At 48.2% G+C, this 17,945-nt stretch overlaps 1 protein-coding gene across 4 annotated transcripts in view; it reads left to right on the plus strand.

Moving 5' to 3' along the window:
- The window catches only part of ADAP2 (ArfGAP with dual PH domains 2), a 37,634-nt gene that overhangs the window by 17,631 nt on the left and 2,058 nt on the right, over nucleotides 1-17,945 (plus strand). For 2 of the 4 annotated variants that reach the window (XM_003912575.4, XM_009190077.3), the window contains exons 6-9: nucleotides 6,241-6,387; nucleotides 11,045-11,128; nucleotides 14,995-15,057; nucleotides 16,200-16,277. In XM_003912575.4, coding sequence (XP_003912624.1) covers nucleotides 6,241-6,387; nucleotides 11,045-11,128; nucleotides 14,995-15,057; nucleotides 16,200-16,277 — 372 coding nt within the window. The remainder of the gene's footprint in view (nucleotides 1-6,240; nucleotides 6,388-11,044; nucleotides 11,129-14,994; nucleotides 15,058-16,199; nucleotides 16,278-17,945) is intronic. The other 2 variants (XM_009190078.3, XM_009190079.3) reach the window with 2 other exon arrangements.

The following is a 17,945-nucleotide window of genomic DNA, read 5'->3' on the forward strand; positions in this document are numbered from 1 at the left end:
AACCCCAGCAGCTGCTGTGAGCTGGCCTCTCAGACAGGGCCTCATCACTGGTTGAAAAAAGTTGACCTGGTTTTCAGTCCTACACCAGTTCAGTCCAGAATAGTCCAAAAATAGGATAGGCTCCCTGTGTTCTTATTTATTTACTTCCCAGAGTGGATATTTTAAAATCATAAAGGTAACTAATTTTAAGGTAAAACTTTTGGGTAATACAAAAAAGGAAATGAAGTATAAAGAGAGTGAAACTCAAAAAAAAAAAAAAAAAAATGCCTGAAGCTCTATACAAAGCACTTAAAAAAGTCTTTGGAGGCCGGGCTCGGTGGCTCACGCCTGTAATCCCAGCACTTTGAGAGACCGAGTCAGTTGGATCAATTGAGGTCCGGAGTTCATGAGCAGCCTGGCCAACATGGTGAAACCCCATCTCTACTAAAAATACAACGCTTTGCTGGGTGTGGTGGTGCATGTCTGTAATCCCAGCTACTGGAGAAGCTGAGGCACAAGAATTGCTTGAACCTGGGAGGCTGGAGGTTGCAGTGAGCTAAGATTGCGCCACTGCACTCCAGCCTGGGTGAAAGAGCAAGATTCCATCTAAAAAAAAAAAAAAAAAAAAATTGACTGGGCGCGGTGGCTCGCACCTGTAATCCCAGCACTTTGGGAGGTCGAGGTGGGCAGATCACAAGGTCAGGAGATCGAGACCATCTTGGCTAACATGATGAAACCCCGTCTCTACTAAAAATACAAAAAAATTAGCCAGGTACTCTGGAGGCTGAGGCAGGAGAATGGCGTGAACCCGGGAGGCGGAGCTTGCAGTGAGCAGAGATCGCACCACTGCACTCAGCCTGGGTGACAGAGCAAGACTCCGTCTCAAAATAAATAAATTTAAAAAAATAATAATAAAAATAAATAAATAAATATATAAACTTTATTTCTCAACATAAGCTCCATCAAGGTCAAGACACTTTTATAAGTGATGACACCAGCCGTTTAGTCCATCCCCAAGCAATTGAGGGTCCTGGAAATTTAACCATGCCAATGCAGTCTTTTTTACATTTTGTTTTTTCTGCCGTTGTTTGAGACAGGGTCTTGCTCTTTCACCAAGGCTGGAGTGCAGTGGTACAATTCTAGCTCACTGCAGCCTCAACCTCCCAGGCTCAAGCGATCCTTCCACCTCAGCCTCCTGAGTAGCTGGGATTTCAGGCACACACCACCATGCCTGGCTAATTTTTGTATTTTTTTGTCAGAGACAGGGTTTCGTCATGTTGCCCAGGTTAGTCTTGAACTCCTGAACTCAAGCAATCTACCAGCGCCAGCCTCCCGGGGGGTGCTGGGATAACAGACGCCAGGCCACCATGCCTCAGCAGCACCACTATTAGCTGAAGAAAGTGGGTACCCTTACGAGATTTTTTTTTTTTTTGGAGATTAAGGGGTCTGGCTTCGTCACCCCAGTTTCGGAATTACGGTGAAAGCACGATCTTGGCTTACTGCAACCTTTGCCTCCCAGGTTCAAGTGATTGTCCTGCCTCAGCCTCCCCAGCAGCTGGGATTACAGGCATCCACCACCATGCTGGGCTAATTTTTGTATTTTTAGTAGAGTGAGGTTTCACGTTTGGCCGAATGGACTTGAACTCCTGACCTCCGTGATTCACCCACCTTGGTCTCCCCAGAGGTGCTGGGATTATAGGCATGAGCCACCACACTCGCCGCCTTTACAGATTTTTTAAGACTAGAAAACGAAAAAAAGTTAGAATAACGCAAATTTGGATGGTAAGATGGATGCATAATGACTTCCCATTGAAGCTCTCACAAAATTGCCCTGGTTTGATGAGAGAAATGTAGTTGAAGCATTGTCGTAGGGGAGAAGGACTCTCTGGTGAAGCTTTCTCAGATGTTTTTCTGCTGAAGCTTTGGCTAACTTTCTCAAAACACTCTCATAATGAGCAGATGTTATTGTTCTTTGGCCCTCTAGAAAGTCAACAAGCAAAATGCCTTGAGCATCCCCCAGAAAACTGTTGCCATGGCCTTTGTTCTTGACTGGTCTGCTTTTGCTATGACAGGACCACTTCCACCTCTCAGTAACCATTGCTTTGATTGTGCTTTGTCTTCAGGATCATACTGGTAAAGCCATTTTTCATCTCCTGTTACAATTCTTCAAAGAAATGCCTCAGGATCTTGATCTCACTTGTTTAAAATTTCCATTGAAAACTCTGCTCTTGTCTGCAACTGATCTGGGTGCGATGGCATTGGCACCCATTGAGTGGAAAGTTTGTCCAACTTTAATTGTTCAGTCAGAGTTGTGTGAGCTGCACCAATTGAGGTATCTGTGGTGTTAGCTATTGTTTGTGCTGTTAATTTTTGCTTCTCTTCAATTAGGGCATGAACAAGATGATTTTTTTCCTTGCAAATTGATGTAGATGGTCTGCTGCTGCAATTAGGGCATGAACAAGATGATTTTTTTCCTTGCAAATTGATGTAGATGGTCTGCTACTGCAGGCGCCATCTTCCACATCATCTTGTCCCTCCTTAACAAGTTATCCATTTGTAAACTGCTAATTTCTTTGGGGATTTGTCCCCATAAACTTTTCTGAAAGCATCAGTGATTTCACCATTCTTCCATCCAAGCTTCACCATAAATGTTGATGTTTCTTCTCGCTTCAATTTTAGCAGAATTCACATTGCTCTGAAAGGGACTGTTTTCAAGTTGATGTCTTACGCTTCTTAGTGCCTCAAACGAAATCCCATTCAGACATGTTATAACAAGTTAGTATGAGTTTATTTTGGTGCAAAACAATTTGAAATTCATGCATAGTGTTTTCATACTATGTGTTTTCCATGAACTTTTCTAAGTCCCCTTGTTTAAGAGTATTATATGATCTCATTTATATGAAATTTTAGAACAGGCAAAACTATACTGATAGAAGACAAGTAAGTGGTTATCTGGTGTTGGAATGGGGTAGAGATTCTGCGAAGGGGGATGAGTGAACTATTTTGGGGTGATATTTAGGATGATTAATAATGTTTTATATCTTGATTGTTGTGGTGGATACATGGGTATATACATTTGTCAAAAATCAAACACTCTCTCTCTCTCTCTCTCTCTCTCTCTCTATATATATATATATATATTTTTTTTTTTTTTTTTTTTTTTCCCGAGACGGAGTCTTGCTCTGTCACCAGGCTAGAGTGCAGTGGAACGATCTTGGCTCACTGCAACCTCTGCCTTCCGGGTTCAAGGATTCTCCTTCCTCAGCCTCACTAGTAGCTGGGACTACAGGCATGTGCCACCACGCCCAGCGAATTTTTGTATTTTTAGTAGAGACAGAGTTTCACCCTGTTGGCCAGGATGGTCTCGATCTCTTAACCTCATGATTCACCCACCTCAGCCTCCCAAAGTGCTGGGATAACAGGTGTGAGCCACTGTGCCTGGCTCAAACTATACTCTTTCTTTTTTTTTTTTTTTGAGATGGAGTCTTGCTCTGTCGCCCAGGCTGGAGTGCAGTGGCATGATCTTGGCTCACTGCAAGCTCCACTTCCCAGGTTCACGCCATTCTCCTGTCCCAGCCACTCGAGGTGCTGGGATTACAGGCGTGAGCCACCGCGCCCGGCCCAAACTATATTCTTAATATGGGTACAGTTTATTGTTTCTAAACTACACCTCAGTAAATGTTGATTAAGTGAAAATTAATAATGAGATACAATTCCATACCTATCATATTGGCAAAAATTTTGTAATCTGGTAGTGTCAAGTGTTGGTGAGTGTATGGGGAAAGGGGAATTATTCTATTTCATTGATGGAAGCAAATATTGGTACAATCACTGTTGAGCCATTCAGCAGAATAATTTGTCAGTCTCTAGTAAGTGAAGATGTATATAACTGTAATCTAGCAATTCCATTTCTAAGCATACACTGTGACCCACAGATACACTCACATATGTGTACCAGGGCACAAACTGACTGCAACATTACTTATAATAGCAAAAAATCAGGAACAATCTCAATGTATCTATTAACAGAAGATAGATTGATAACTTTTGGTATAGTCATTTATAAGAGAAAACTAGACTGCTATATCACAGCACGGGTAGACCTCAAAAATATAATGTTGACAGCAAAAAACAACCTCATTAAAATGGGCAAAAGATGTGTACAGACACTTCTCCCAAGAAGACATACACGTGGCCAACAAGCAAATGAAAAAATGTTCAACATCACTAATCAGAGAAATGTAAGTCAAAACCACACTGAGATACCATTTATACCAGTCAGAATGGCTATTATCAAAAAGTAAAAAAGTAACAGATACTGGTGAGGTTGTAGAGAAAAGGAAATGTTTACACACTTGTGGCAGGGATGTAAATTAGTTCAGCCACTGTGGAAAGCAGTTTGGAGATTTCTCAAAGAACTTAAAACAGAACTAACATTTGACCCAGCAATCCCATTACTGGGTATATACCCAAAGCAACAGAAATAATTCTACTATAGGCCAGATGCGGTGGCTCACGCCTGTAATCCTAGCAATTTGGGAGGCAGAGGCCAGTGGATCACCTGAGGTCAGGAGTTCGAGATCAGCCTGACCAGCATGGAGAAACCCTGTCTCTACTAAAAATACAAAATTAGCCAGGCATGGTGGCACATCTCTGTAATCTCAGTGACTTGGGAGGCTGAGGCAGGAGAATCGCTTGAACCCGGGAGGTGGAGGTTGCAGTGAGCCAAGATCGCTCCATTGTACTCCAGCCTGGGCAACAACAGTGAAACTCCGTCTCAAAAAAAAGAAAGAAAAGAAAAAAGAGATAATTCTACTATAAAGACACATGTACACATATGCTCATTGCAGCACTATTTACAATAACAAAAACATGGAATCAGCCTAGGTGCCCATCAGTGGTGGACTGGATAATGGAAATGTGGTACATAGAATACTACACAGCCATAAAAAAGAAGGAGATTGGCCGGGCACGGTGGGTCATGCCTGTAATCCCAGCATTTGGGAGACGAGGCAGGTAGATCACAAGGTCAGGAGTTCGAGACCAGCCTGACCAACATGGTCAAACCCCATCTCTATTAAAAATACAAAAATTAGCCAGAGGTGGTGGCACACGCCTATAATCCCAGCTACTCAGGAGGCTGAGGCAGGAGAATGGTTAGAATCTGGGAGGTGGAGGTTGCAATGAGCCGAGATCACGCCTTTGCACTTCAACCCGGGCAACAGAGCGAGACTCTATCTCAAAAATAAATAAAAAGAACGAGATTGGTTAGGGGTGATGGCTCACGCCTGTAATCCCAGCACTTTGGGAGGCTGAGGCGGGCAGATCACCTGAGATCAGGAGTTTGAGACCAGCCTGGCTAACATAGTGAAACCCCGTTTCTACTAAAAATACAAAAAATTAGCTGGATGTGGTGGCACGTGTCTGTAATCCCAGCTACTTGGGAAGCTGAGGCAGGAGAATCCCTTGAACCTGGGAGACAGAGGTTGCAGTGAGCCAAGATCATGCCACTGCACTCCAGCCTGGGCAACAAAAGCGAAACAAAACAAAGATAAAAACAAAGAAAAGAATGAGATCATGTTCTTTGCAGCAACATGGATTGATCTGGAGAATATTATCTTAAGTAACTAACAAAGGGACAGAAAACCAAATGTTCTAACTTATAAACGGAAGCTAAACGTTGAGTACCCATGGACACAAAGAATGATAGACTAGGCGCAGTGGCTCATACCTATGATTCCAGCACTTTGGTAGGCCAAGGCGGGTGGATCACCTGAGGTCAGGAGTTCATGAGCAGTCTGGCCAACATAGCGAAAACCCGTCTCTACTTAAAAATACAAAAATTAGCCAGGTGTGGTGGCTAGAGTGCAGTGGCACAATCTCAGCTCACTGCAACCTCCGCCTCCCAGGTTCAAACCACTCTCTTGCCTCAGTCTCCCGAGTCACTGGGATTGCAGGCGCCTGCCACCATGCCTAGCTAATTTCTGTATTTTTAGCAGAGACAGGGTTTTACCAAGTTGGCCAGGCTGGTCTCGAACTCCTGACCTCGTGATCCACCCACCTTGGTCTCCCAAAGTACTGGGATTACAGGCGTGAGCCACCGCATCCGGCCAGTATCTGTGAATTTTGATATGAGAGCAAGAACATTTAAAACCCGTATATTTACAAATTGATGTTTGTTTGCATGAAGGCCTTGGTGAAAGTTGACCAAAAGTCACCCTGTGGACTGTCAGCATCTTTCTTTCTCTCTCTCTCTTTCAGGGTAAAAACCCCAAAGCTGTCATCAGCATTAAGGACTTGAATGCCACCTTCCAGACAGAGAAGATAGGGCACCCCCACGGGCTGCAGATCACCTACAGGAGAGATGGCCACATCAGGAACCTGTTTGTGTATCATGAAAGTGGGAAGGTGAGACGACTGGAGTTGCCACCTCCACCTCCAGCTCGCACCCCAGGACTCGGCAGGTGCAGCTCACCACCTCCCCTGCTCACTGGTGCTGTGCTCAGCTGCCTCTAGAGATTTTCTGCTACCATTTGCCTTAATCTATAGTCACTTCCCAGTCTGAGACAAAGATATGAGGAGGGCAGGGTGAGATCAGGGAGAGGAACCTGGCAAGTACCATGGCTGTATCTGAACAGTGCACAGCCACCAATGAAAGTCCAGTTACAGAAGTGACTATGCCCAGGAATGCAAAGCCAGGTAGGGCCAGAGGTTATTTTATTTTATTTTATTTTTATCCAAAATGTGTTTATTGAGATGGTTTCCCACTCATCTTGATTCAGAGTGCCTTTAGTGCTGCTTCCTCCTAAAGGAATATCCTTCTGTAAGCCTTGCTTTTCCTCCTGTAGGCTGGCAGAGGACAGTGGAGCAGCCAACACACAAAACTACCGTTTGTGCATGGCTAAAGACCGTGGTGATTTTTTTTTTTTTTTTTTTTTTTTTTGAGAGGGAGTCTGGCTCTGTCGCCTGGGCTGGAGTGCAGTGGCCAGATCTCAGCTCACTGCAAGCTCCGCCTCCCGGGTTCACGCCATTCTCCTGCCTCAGCCTCCCAAGTAGCTGGGACTACAGGCACCCGCCACCACGCCCGGCTAGTTTTTTGTATTTTTTAGTAGAGATGGGGTTTCACCGTGTTAGCCAGGATGGTCTCGATCTCCTGACCTCGTGATCCACCCGCCTCGGCCTCCCAAAGTGCTGGGATTACAGGCTTGAGCCACCGCGCCCGGCCCACCGTGGTGATTTTATAGCATCCTGGGCATTTCACATCCATGAAGTAGGAATTGGGGCTCTGCACCAGGCGTTTCTTCTTGTGTTTCCTCTTCTCCTCTTCTGGGGAGGGATGAAGGAGATCCTTTGCGAGAGGCATGTTCTCATGTGGGTAGGTCGTCACCGCCGGAAAGGCAGGCCAGAGGTTTTGAATACGGAGGAGGAACTGATAGACAGTCAGGCGGCAGTGCGCCCCAGGACGCTGCTTCTCAACATGTGGTCCTGGTCCAACAGCATTGGCATCACCCAGGAGCTTGTTAAAAATAGTCTCAAGGCTGAGCATGGTAGCTTCTGCCTGTAATCCCAGAACTTTGGGAGGCCAAGGCAGGTGGATCACTTGAACCCAGGAGTTTGAGACCAGCCTCAACTGGTGGGGAGGGGGCTATAATCCCAGCACTTTGGGAGGCCGAGGTGGGCGGATCATGAGGTCAGGAGGTCGAGACCATCCTGGCTAACACGGTGAAACCCAGTCTCTACTAAAAATACAAAAAAATTAGCTGGGCGTGGGGGCGGGCGCCTGTAGTCCCAGCTACTCGGGAGGCTGAGGCGGGAGAATGGCAATGAACCCAGGAGATGGAGCTTGCAGTGAGCCGAGATGGCGCCACTGCACTCCAGCCTGGGTGACAGAGCAAGACTCCGCCTCAAAAAAAAAAAAAAAAAAAAAGAAAAAAGAAAAAGAAACTGCATTTTAACAGGATCCCAGGTGAGTCTTGTGCACATTTAAGTTTGAGAAGCACTATTTTTTTTCCTTTGGAGACAGAACTCGCTCTGTTGCCCAGGTTGGAGTGCAGTGGCGCGATTTCGGCTCACTGCAACCTCCACCTTCAGGGTTCAAGTGATCCTCCTGCCTCAGCCTCCCAAGTAGCTGAGCTCACACTCAGCTAATTTTTTTTTTTTTTTTGTATTTTTAGTAGACACAGGGTTTCACCATGTTGGCCGGGCTGGTCCTGAATTCCTGACCTCAAGTGATCTGCCCACCTCGGCCTCCCAAAGTGCTGGAATTAAAGGGGTGACCCACTGAGAAGCACTATTTAATAGTCCAGGAAATCAGCCCAGTCAGAGATGAGCAGGCCAGTATAAGAGAATAAGCTGGGTCAGGTCCTGAGCAGGGTCTCAGGACTAGGCAGGGGACAGAGATGCTAAGTGGGAGTGGATGAAGGTGAGTGCTGACATTTTGTGACCATCTATTAACTCCCCTGGGCACTGCTTTTGGTGATTGCTGTCCATCATTTCTTAATCCTCAAAATAAGCCCCCGTTACTGAGTCATGGACATGTTAGTAACTTGCTCGGGTCACAGCCAGTGGTTCCTGAGCCCTGCACCCACTTTACCCACCATGTGCCTCTGCTGTAGGGAGGACCCTTGGCAGCAGGAGCCAGGAACCAGATGCAGGGACTAGACCTTCCCAAGGGGCCCTAGCACCACGGCCCTAGCCCCCTCTCCATGCCAACCACAAGGACTTTTACTGAGGCACCCAAGGTCTCTGGCACTTAGGATACCCAGCTCTCTCCTATCTGCCCAGTATGGTGCCTCTGACAACCTGGGTCTGGCCATTCTTCTCTTGTGCTTGATGCCCCAGCCTGTCTGTTAGATGGGCATAAATGAGGACTCCAGATTCCTGCCTGCAGGAGTCAGGGGGTGATTTAAAAACTAAGTGGACAGGCATAAGGGGTGGGGAGGGGGCTGTGGCAAACAGGAAAGCCTGCATGGAGGATTGAAACAAACAAAACTTCAGGAGCCAAACAGGTATGCAGGTTGGACTTGGCACCAGGATCACCAGATTGTGACTGGAGAGACCTTCCAACGTGAAGGCCTAGGCGTGTCTTTTCTGGGCTGGCCCCATTCCCTTAGTGCCTGACACCTAAGAAGGTTCTTTTTTTTTTTTTTTTTTGGAGAAGGAGTCTTGCTCTGTTGCCCAGACTGGAGCGCAGTGGCACAATCTCAGCTTGCTGCAACCTCTGCCTCCCAGGTTCAAGCAATTCTCCAGCCTCAGCCTCTCGAGTAGCTGGGATTACAGGCATGCACCACCTTACCTGGCTAATTTTGTATTTTTAGTAGAGATGGGGTTTCACCATGTTGGCCAGGCTGGTCTCAAACTCCTGACCTCAGGTGATTCACCCGCCTCAGCCTCCCAGACTGCTGGGATTACAGGCATGAGTCACCGCACCTGGCCAGAGGGTCCTTAGTGAACCCCAGGACAAGAGAGCACAGACCCCTGGAATCCTAGGCCTGTGTGCTTCGCCTATGAGAGAGAAAGGGAAATGGTTTCATTCCTTTGAAACCATATTCAAATGACTTTCTAAATCATCATATTGTATCAAAGTCACAAACTACCACTATTTGAACAAGCCTTTTAGTCTTCCAATTCCAAATTCCTGGGAGAAGGAATCTGATAAGCCCAGTCCAGCCTCTGTATTGGTCCAGGCCTGGTCCAGCTGCTGTGGTTAAGCAGGGGCAGGATCACAGCAGTAAATGGGGCTGCAACTGGGGTTGGGTGAAGATAGGCGGGGTAGTTCTCACAGAGGCAGGGCTTGGGCTGAGCAAGCACCGAAAATCTATTACAACATCAGAACTAACCTGTGGGAGAAGTAGAATGTTTTACGTAAAAGGTGTGTATGGAATGGAGCAGGCTACGCAGAATGTCCCAAGACGAAGGAGCAGTAGGTGTTGGGAGAATTGCATATAGTTTTGCATGGAAGGAGCTCAGACAGCAGTCATAGTAAAGAACTTAAGACTTTTTTTTTTTTTTTCTGAGGGTAGTAGACAGGACTCCAAGTCAGACTGATTAGATTTGTAATTAGAAAATCTGCAGGCCAGGCGTGGTGGCTCACGCCTGTAATCCCAGCACTTTGGGAGGCCGAGGCAGGCGGATCATGAGGTCAGGAGATTGAGACCATCCTGGCTAACACAGTGAAACCCCGTCTCTACTAAAAATACACAAATTAGCTGGACATGGTGGCAGGTGCCTGTAGTCCCAGCTACTCAGGAGGCTGAGGCAGGAGAATGGCGTGAACCTGGGAGGCGGAGGTCACAGTGAGCCGAGATCATGCCACTGCACTCCAGCCTGGGCAACAGAGCGAAACTCCGTCTAAAAAAAAAAGAAAAAAAAATCACTCTGGTTGCCATGAGAGGGTCAATTGGAGAACAGCCGATCAAGGCCAGCTAGATACGTGGTTGTCTAGGTGGGAGATGAAGGTGGCCCAGGCTGCTGAGGGACATGTTCTCTCAGAGTGACAGCAGAAGGGACCAAGCCAGCTTTGGCCTAAGTTGCCATAAGCATCCTCATCAGAGGAGCATCCCCAGGCACACCTGCTCCCCACCCAAATGCCAGTCTTTGACATCTGAGGACAACGATTTCCTAGAACCTTTCTCCTTAGAGTGTATTCCACTGACTAGCAGCATCGTATCACCTGAGAGCGTGTTAGGAATGCAGAGTCTTGGGCCCCATTCCAAACCTACTGCATATGCCTCTGCATTTTAATAAGAGCCTCAGGAGATTTTGTACGCATTAGAAGGTGAAAAGCACTGTCTGAGGCCATTGCAGAACTCCTGTGCAGTTCACCCGATCCTTTTCCGGGGCTCTGGGGCTATCCCTGTCAGAGGCTTCCTGTTTGCTCGGGTTAGCCCACGAGGCTCTGACACAGTCCTGCCTGGATGCCCCTGAGCCAAGCTGTGGGGTGTGTGCAGGCGTTGAATACATGCGCCCCACACGCAATGCCCAGCTAGCTTCCCGCCACCAGACGCAGCCTCCCACCCACCCCATCTCACTGCTGTGTGTGTGTCCTGTGCACTTCTCTCGGCAGGAGATAGTGGACTGGTTCAATGCCCTGCGTGCAGCCCGTCTGCAGTATCTAAAATTGGCTTTTCCTGAACTCCCGGAGTCTGAGGTGAGCTAAATGTGGACCCCAATTTCTGAATCTCCTCTCGGCCATCTCCTTCTTTCCTCGTCTGTTGACCTCGAAGACACTCAGAAGCCAGACTAGGGCTGGGCATGGTGGCTCACGCCTGTAATCCCAGCACTTTGGGAGGCCGAGGCGGGCGGATCACGAGGTCAGGAGATCGAGACCATCCTGGCTAGCATGGTGAAACCCCATCTCTACTAAAAATACAAAAAAATTAGCTGGATGTGGTGGCGGGCACCTGTAATTCCAGCTACTTGGGAGGCTGAGGCAGGAGAATGGCATGAAACCGGGAGGCGGAGCTTGCAGTGAGCCGAGATGGCGCCACTACACTCCAGCCTGGGTGACGGAGCAAGACTCCGTGTCAAAAAAAAAAAAGAAACCAAAGAAGCCAGACTAGGTTTGTTTGCAGGTAAGACCTCGAGGTTGAGGGCTGGGTAGCTCAGAGGGAAACCGAAGGCATTCTCCAGGGGAGCCTGGGGGGTTACAGCTTCACATATGACAAGGCAACCTCCCAAAAGCAGGTCAGTTTCTCGCCTTCAGAGGAGTGCCAAGGGGCTCAGCATTTGGTCATCTCTTTCTGACCCCTTCTCCCTCTAAAATGTACAAATGATCCCTAACATACTGCCTACAGAGTGCTTTGAGCCCGTTTTGTCTTGTGAAATGGCAGCCGGGCAGGGGTGATTATTTCTATTTCACTGATGTGATACACAGTCCCAGGAAGGGCAGGTGAATAACCAAAGGTGCGCTTCCCTTTGTAACATCCCCGCTTTGCCCTGTGATGCTCTGGGCTTGGGAAAGCCTGGGATCCTCCCCATTACAATTGCAACAGGAGCAGGTATGCCCTTCATGGCCAACATGATGGGGAGCCGAGAACCTCATTTTGGTTGTCTCCAGACTTCTGGGGCCTTCATCTCCCTATTTCAGGCTGGGCCAGGGAGGCCCGCATGGTGTGGGGCAGAGGATGCTGCCTTGAGCCAGGAAGCCTGGGCTCTCAGGGGTGTTCTATTGCTCACTTTCTGTGTGACGCCTGCAGGTCCTGGCACCTCTCTGAGCTTCTGTTTCCAGATTGGTAAGATGGCAGTTAGTCCAGGTCATCTTCAGGGTCCCTTCCGGCTCTGAGATTCTATACTCTGGTCCTCTTCAAGAGGCTCCCCTGTAAGAGGATTTTATAAGTGACGGGGGTGGAAAACCATTTTAATGCTGAGATTTTCTTAATCTCAACCGTTAGAAACTTTGCTTTTTTTTTTTTTTTTGAGATGGAGTGCCGTAGGCTGGAAATGCCGAGTGGCTGCGATCGCTCATGCTTCCATGCCTCCGGGTTCCTGCCATTCTCTCACCTCAGCACTCCCAGCTGGGACTACAGGCCTCCACCATCACGCCCGGCTAGTCCCAGCATTTTTTAATGAAACGGGGTTTCACCCGTGTCCGCTGAGATGGTCTTGTCTCCCAGCATCATGATCTGCCCGCCTCGGCCTCCCAAAGTCACTGAGACCTCCCAGGCATGGCTCCCTGCCAGCCAGCTCTCCTTGAAAGCCTAAATGCTCCTTAATTCCAAGGTTTGTAGGGAGCCAGTTGTCTGGAATAGGGTCCCCTCCAGGCCCAAGGATATGCTGAGATGGCAGCTGTCTGGGAGCAATTCCAGTAAGGCCCGAGTCAGAGCCCTTGAGTCAGTCTGCTGAGTTTGCACCCAGAACTGGTTAATGCTGGCTCCCATGGGTGGGGAGTGGAGGGTGCTGACTGCTGACTATGAGGAAGGAGGACAAAGTGCAGATGCTCAGCCTTATTTAATCTGGGCAAGTTGCCCATCTTTGCTGACATGTGTAAAGGAAATTGCTCTTCGGTCAACATCCTCAATGTTCCCCTGCCGCTCTCATCCACTGTCAGTACCCGATATCCATCCCGTGTCTTTCTTCCCATTTAATGTCTGTGTATGGTATGAGGTTCTGAACAATCGCCAGGCCTGGCTCAGGCTTTAGGATCCACATGTTGGAAATCCAGGGCATCCCAGTGGGGTCTGTGGTCCTGTAATAAGTGCATATGGTCTTTTGGACTTCAGAGAAAGTCGGTATTGTTGCCATAGTGACAGATGATCCAGCCCAGAGAGGTGAGGTGACTTGCCTAGGTGATAGTACCTACTTTCTAGGGCTGTTGTGAGACTCCAGCGAGCCAAGCATCTGAAGTACAGGAAGCAGTGCTCCAGCCATGTGATTTTCCTTTTTCTCCCAATGGTTTCCCTAGGCCTCTGCTTGCTCTGTGCTGACTCAAATTCAGAATATTGAGCAGTTCGGGACTCCATCTGTTTTCTCCAAATGGAAGAATTAAAGCCTAGTGAATGTATTTTAGGATGAGGGGAGTAGTACAGTTTATATTTTCTTTCTTACATTTAAAAAAATTTTTTATTTTTTGTAGAGATGGTATCTCACTTATGTTGCCCGGGCTGGTCTCGAACTTCTGGCCTCAAGCAATCCTCCTACCTCGGCCTCCCAAAGTGCTGGGACTACAGGTGTGAGCCACTGCATCTGACCTATATTTTCATTTTTGGCTCACAACTTTCCCCCTTTTAAACTTCCCGTAGCTGTTCCCCAGACCTCACTTCCCCTGTGCCTCTGCCCTGGGCCCTGGAGCTCTGGAGAAGCCTCTCTGTTCTTTGAAGCCTGGACTGTCATTTGAAGCTCTAGACTTTCCAGGTTGATGCCTGGGAGCATAGGAGGCCATCATCAACCCCTGGAAACATCTCTGAGTATAGGCTGACAGGCTGGAAGGGATTCTGGGGATCACATGATCCAGGTTGTTTATCACACAGGGGAGACATAAGGCCTCATAAGACAGAAGGTCTTACAAAGGTAATGCAGCTGGTGGAGGCCAGAACTGGAGTTAGAACCAGGTCTCCTGACTTCTGCTTCAGAACTTTCTCTGTCCACTCTGGCATCATTTTCTTTTCTTTCTTTTTTTCTTTTTTTTTGAGACGGAGTCTCCCTGTGTCACCCAGACTGGAGTGCAGTGGCACCGTCTCAGCTCACAGCAACCTCTGCCTCCCCGGTTCAAGGGATCCTTTTGCCTCAGCCTACTGAGTAGCTGGGATTACAAGTGCACACCACCATGCCCAGCTAATTTTTGTATTTATAGTAGAGATGGGGTTTCACCATGTTGGCCAGGCTAGTCTCAAACTCCTGGCTTCAAGTGATCCACCTGCCTGGGCCTCCCAAAGTGCTGGGATTACAGAGGTGAGCCACCGTGCCCGGCCTCTCGCATCATTTTCTTGTTGCTCTGTGTCAGAACTCTGACCAATGACCACGCCTTTCCCAAGGTCCTGCTCAGAGGGCCCTGGCATGTTTATACTTTAGCACCCTAGTGTAGTGGTAGGAGTACAGTCTAGTGTCATCGGCCCTGGGCATGAATCTCAGCTCTTCGCGCTACCAGTGCTGTGACTTTAGGAAAATCCCCAGCCCCTTCTCTGTGGCCTGGTTTCTTCAGATGTGTAATGAGGCTGGTGATACCCACCTCGCAGGGTGATTGAGAATTGCAACCGGAGCCTGACGCAAAGTGGACCCTCAGAACATGTTCCCTGACACCAAGAGGGTCTCTGCAGAGCCTTGCCTATGTCCTGGGGTTACTGAAGGAGTCCTTAAACCAAAACTTGGCCGTGCCACTAAGTTCTGCAAACATCTGGGGTGCTGTCGACTGGCTCTGTGAAATATTAATATTATGTCCATTGCACTTTCCAAATATAATACCATGAGCCATGAGCATACATCCTTCCCCATTTCAAACTTCCCCTTTGTCGGGAGCCAGGCGGGAACCTGGAACTCTGGGGTGTGAGTTGGGGGTCAGTGTCTGTCTCTCTTCCACAGCTCGTGCCATTCCTCACCAGGAACTACCTCAAACAAGGCTTCATGGAAAAGACTGGGCCAAAGGTACCTTCTACCACTCCCTGGGGGACTTATGTGGCTTAATGTACACAAAAGGTTTAATGTGTTTATGGGATGATGGTTAAGAGAACAGTGAAAGGTGTTAGGCCAAGTTTGTCCAACCAACAGCCCATGGGCTGCGTGCTGCCCAGGACAGCTTGGAATGAGGCCCAACACAACTTCGTAAACTTTCTTTTTTTAATTTTTTTGAGACAGAGTCTTGCACTGTCACCCAGGAGGAGTGCAGTGATGTGATCTTGGCTCACTGCAACCTCCACCTCCCGGATTCAAGCGATTCTCCTGCCTCAGACTCCTGAGTAGCTGGGATTACAGGTGCCCACCGCCATGACTGGCTAATTTTTGTAATTTTAGTAGAGACGGGATTTCACCATGTTGGCCAGGCTGGTCTCGAACTCCCGACCTCAAGCGATCTGCCCACCTCAGCCTCCCAAAGTGCTGGGATTACAGGCATGAGTCACCATGCCCAGCCAAATTCGTGAACTTTCTTAAAACATTATGAGATATTTTTGCGATTTTTAAATTTTAAGCTCACCAGCTATCATTAGTTTAGTGTTTTTTATGTGTGGCCCAAGACAATTCTTCCAATGTGGCCCAGGGAAGGCAAAAGATTGGATACCCCTGTGTTAGGCAATCGTGAAAGCAAGCCTTGGGCAGGCGGAAAAAGCAGTCAAAGCGTTATTTTCAGAGAGGCGCAGCCCCTCCGCGTGGTTCTTGTTGCCGGGCTTTCTCTCCCTGACCTAGGTTAGAATTTGGCCAAGGCCAGCACTTTCAGCCTTGCCAAGCAGTAGCCACTTCTGATTTTCCCCGACTTCCTTTTTCTCCGGCTTCTTTGTCCACCGCCTGAGAAAGAGGAAAGTGCCTCTTCCAAGTCAAGGCAGCACCTGGAGGCAGCAGGGTGAAGCTGGTAGAGGGTATGGTGGGGTTGGAAGGGTAATGGGCAGAACCTTCAATGCCTGAGGGCTCCTGTCCAGGCCCCAGGGAGAAGCACTAGGATGTCTGACTGAGGAGGCTGGGCTGGAGAACCAGTGGGACTGGCCAGCTCCCTTGGTCTGGCCTGGGCTGGCCCCTGATCTCTATCCTCAGAAACTGACTTGGTCATCCATGGTAAGAGGTTCCCTCTTTTGCAGCAGAGAGAACCTTTCAAGAAAAGGTGGTTTGCCCTGGATTGCCATGAGCGGAGGCTGCTCTATTACAAGAACCCGCTGGTAAGAGCCACTCCTGCTCCCTCCCCAGGGCTTCCTCAGACAGAACTGGGTAGTGCTTGTCTGAAACTATGTGAAAGCTATGGATAAACACATCTCCCAGAGCCCCAGACCTAGAGAAACCCTGAGAGGAAAACTTCTACCCCTTGTTTTTGTTGCTCTTGAAGTAATCTCCTGTGGCATGAAGCTTCTTTCCCCTCGCTTTCAGGAAGTCCATTATGAGTATCCAAAATGCTGCCCATGGTAGTTAAATGAAGTGTATTTCTTCCTCTAGTCTCCAGGGCTCACTTCTAACCAAGAGGCCGTGATGTGTACTGGTTAGGAGTGTGGTGGACTCTAGAACCTGGCTGTCTGGGCTCTGGTCTCAGCCCTGCTACTTGTAGTAGTGTTGCCTTGAGCCGAGTACTTAGCTCTCTGTGCCTTAGTTTCCTCCTCTGAAAAACAGGCTTAATAAGAATGCCTTCCCCAGAGGTTGCCATGATGGCTATTTAAGTTACTATAAAGCATTGTAATTCCTGATGCTGATTTTAATAGGTGCTCCATAAATGTTAGGTATCACTTATTTATTTTTTTAGAGACAGAGTCTCTCTCTGTCACCCAGGCTGGAATGCAGTGGCACAATCACAGCTCATTGCAACCTTGAACTTCTGGGCCCAAGTTATCTTCCTGCCTCAGCCTCCCAAGTAGCTCAGAATACAGGCATGCACCACCATGCCCAGCTAATTTAAAAAAAAAAAAAAAAAAAGTAGGGCTGGGTGCTCTGGCTCTTGCCTGTAATCCCAGTACTTTGGGAGGCTGAGGCAGGAGGATCACTTGAGCCCAGAAGTTCGAGACCAGCCTGCGCAATATAATGAGATCCCATCTCTACAAGAAACTTAAGGCCGGGCATGGTGGCTCACGTCTGTAAACCCAGCACTTTGGGAGGCCGAGGCTGGTGGATCACGAGGTCAGGAGTTCAAGACCAGCCTGACCAACATGGTGAAACCCCGTCTCTACTAAAAATACAAAAATTAGTCGGACATGGTGGTGCGTGCCTGTAATCCCGGTTACTCAGGAGGCTGAGGCAGGAGAATCACTTGAACCTGGAGGCAGAGGGTGCAGTGAGCCGAGATCACGCCGTTGCACTCCAGCCTGGGCGCAGAGCGAGACTCCGTCTCAAAAAAAAAAAAAAAAGAAAAAGAAAAGGAAAGAATCTTAAAAATTAGCCAGGTGTGGTGGCACATGCCTGTAGTCCTAGCTGCTTGGGAGGCTAAGGTGGGAGGATCGCCTGAGCCTGGGAGGTTGAGGCTGGGATGAACCATGATTGTGCCACTGCACTTCCAGCCTGGGTGACAGAGTGAGACCCTGTCTCCAAAAACAATTCATAATAATAATTAATAAATTTTTTTTGCAGAGAAGGGGTCTCACTATATTGCCCAGGTTGGTCTCATATTCCTGGCCTCAAACAATTCTCTGCCTTGGCTTCCCAAAGTGCTAGGATTATAGGCATGAACTATCAGGCCCACCCTCAGTATCTTTTCAACAGATGACGTGTATGATTTATTTTAGGGTTTTGATCTTTCAAATTCTGGGTCCCACTCAGCAGAAATCCCAGCAGGGACCTCATACCCCCTTCCCAAAATAGAGCTTGGAGGCTGTCAGGGCTGCAGGGCCCCTCTGCCCTGGGGGCAC

The sequence above is a fragment of the Papio anubis genome, chromosome 17 (assembly GCF_008728515.1).
Source record: "Papio anubis isolate 15944 chromosome 17, Panubis1.0, whole genome shotgun sequence".
NCBI lineage: Eukaryota > Metazoa > Chordata > Mammalia > Primates > Cercopithecidae > Papio > Papio anubis.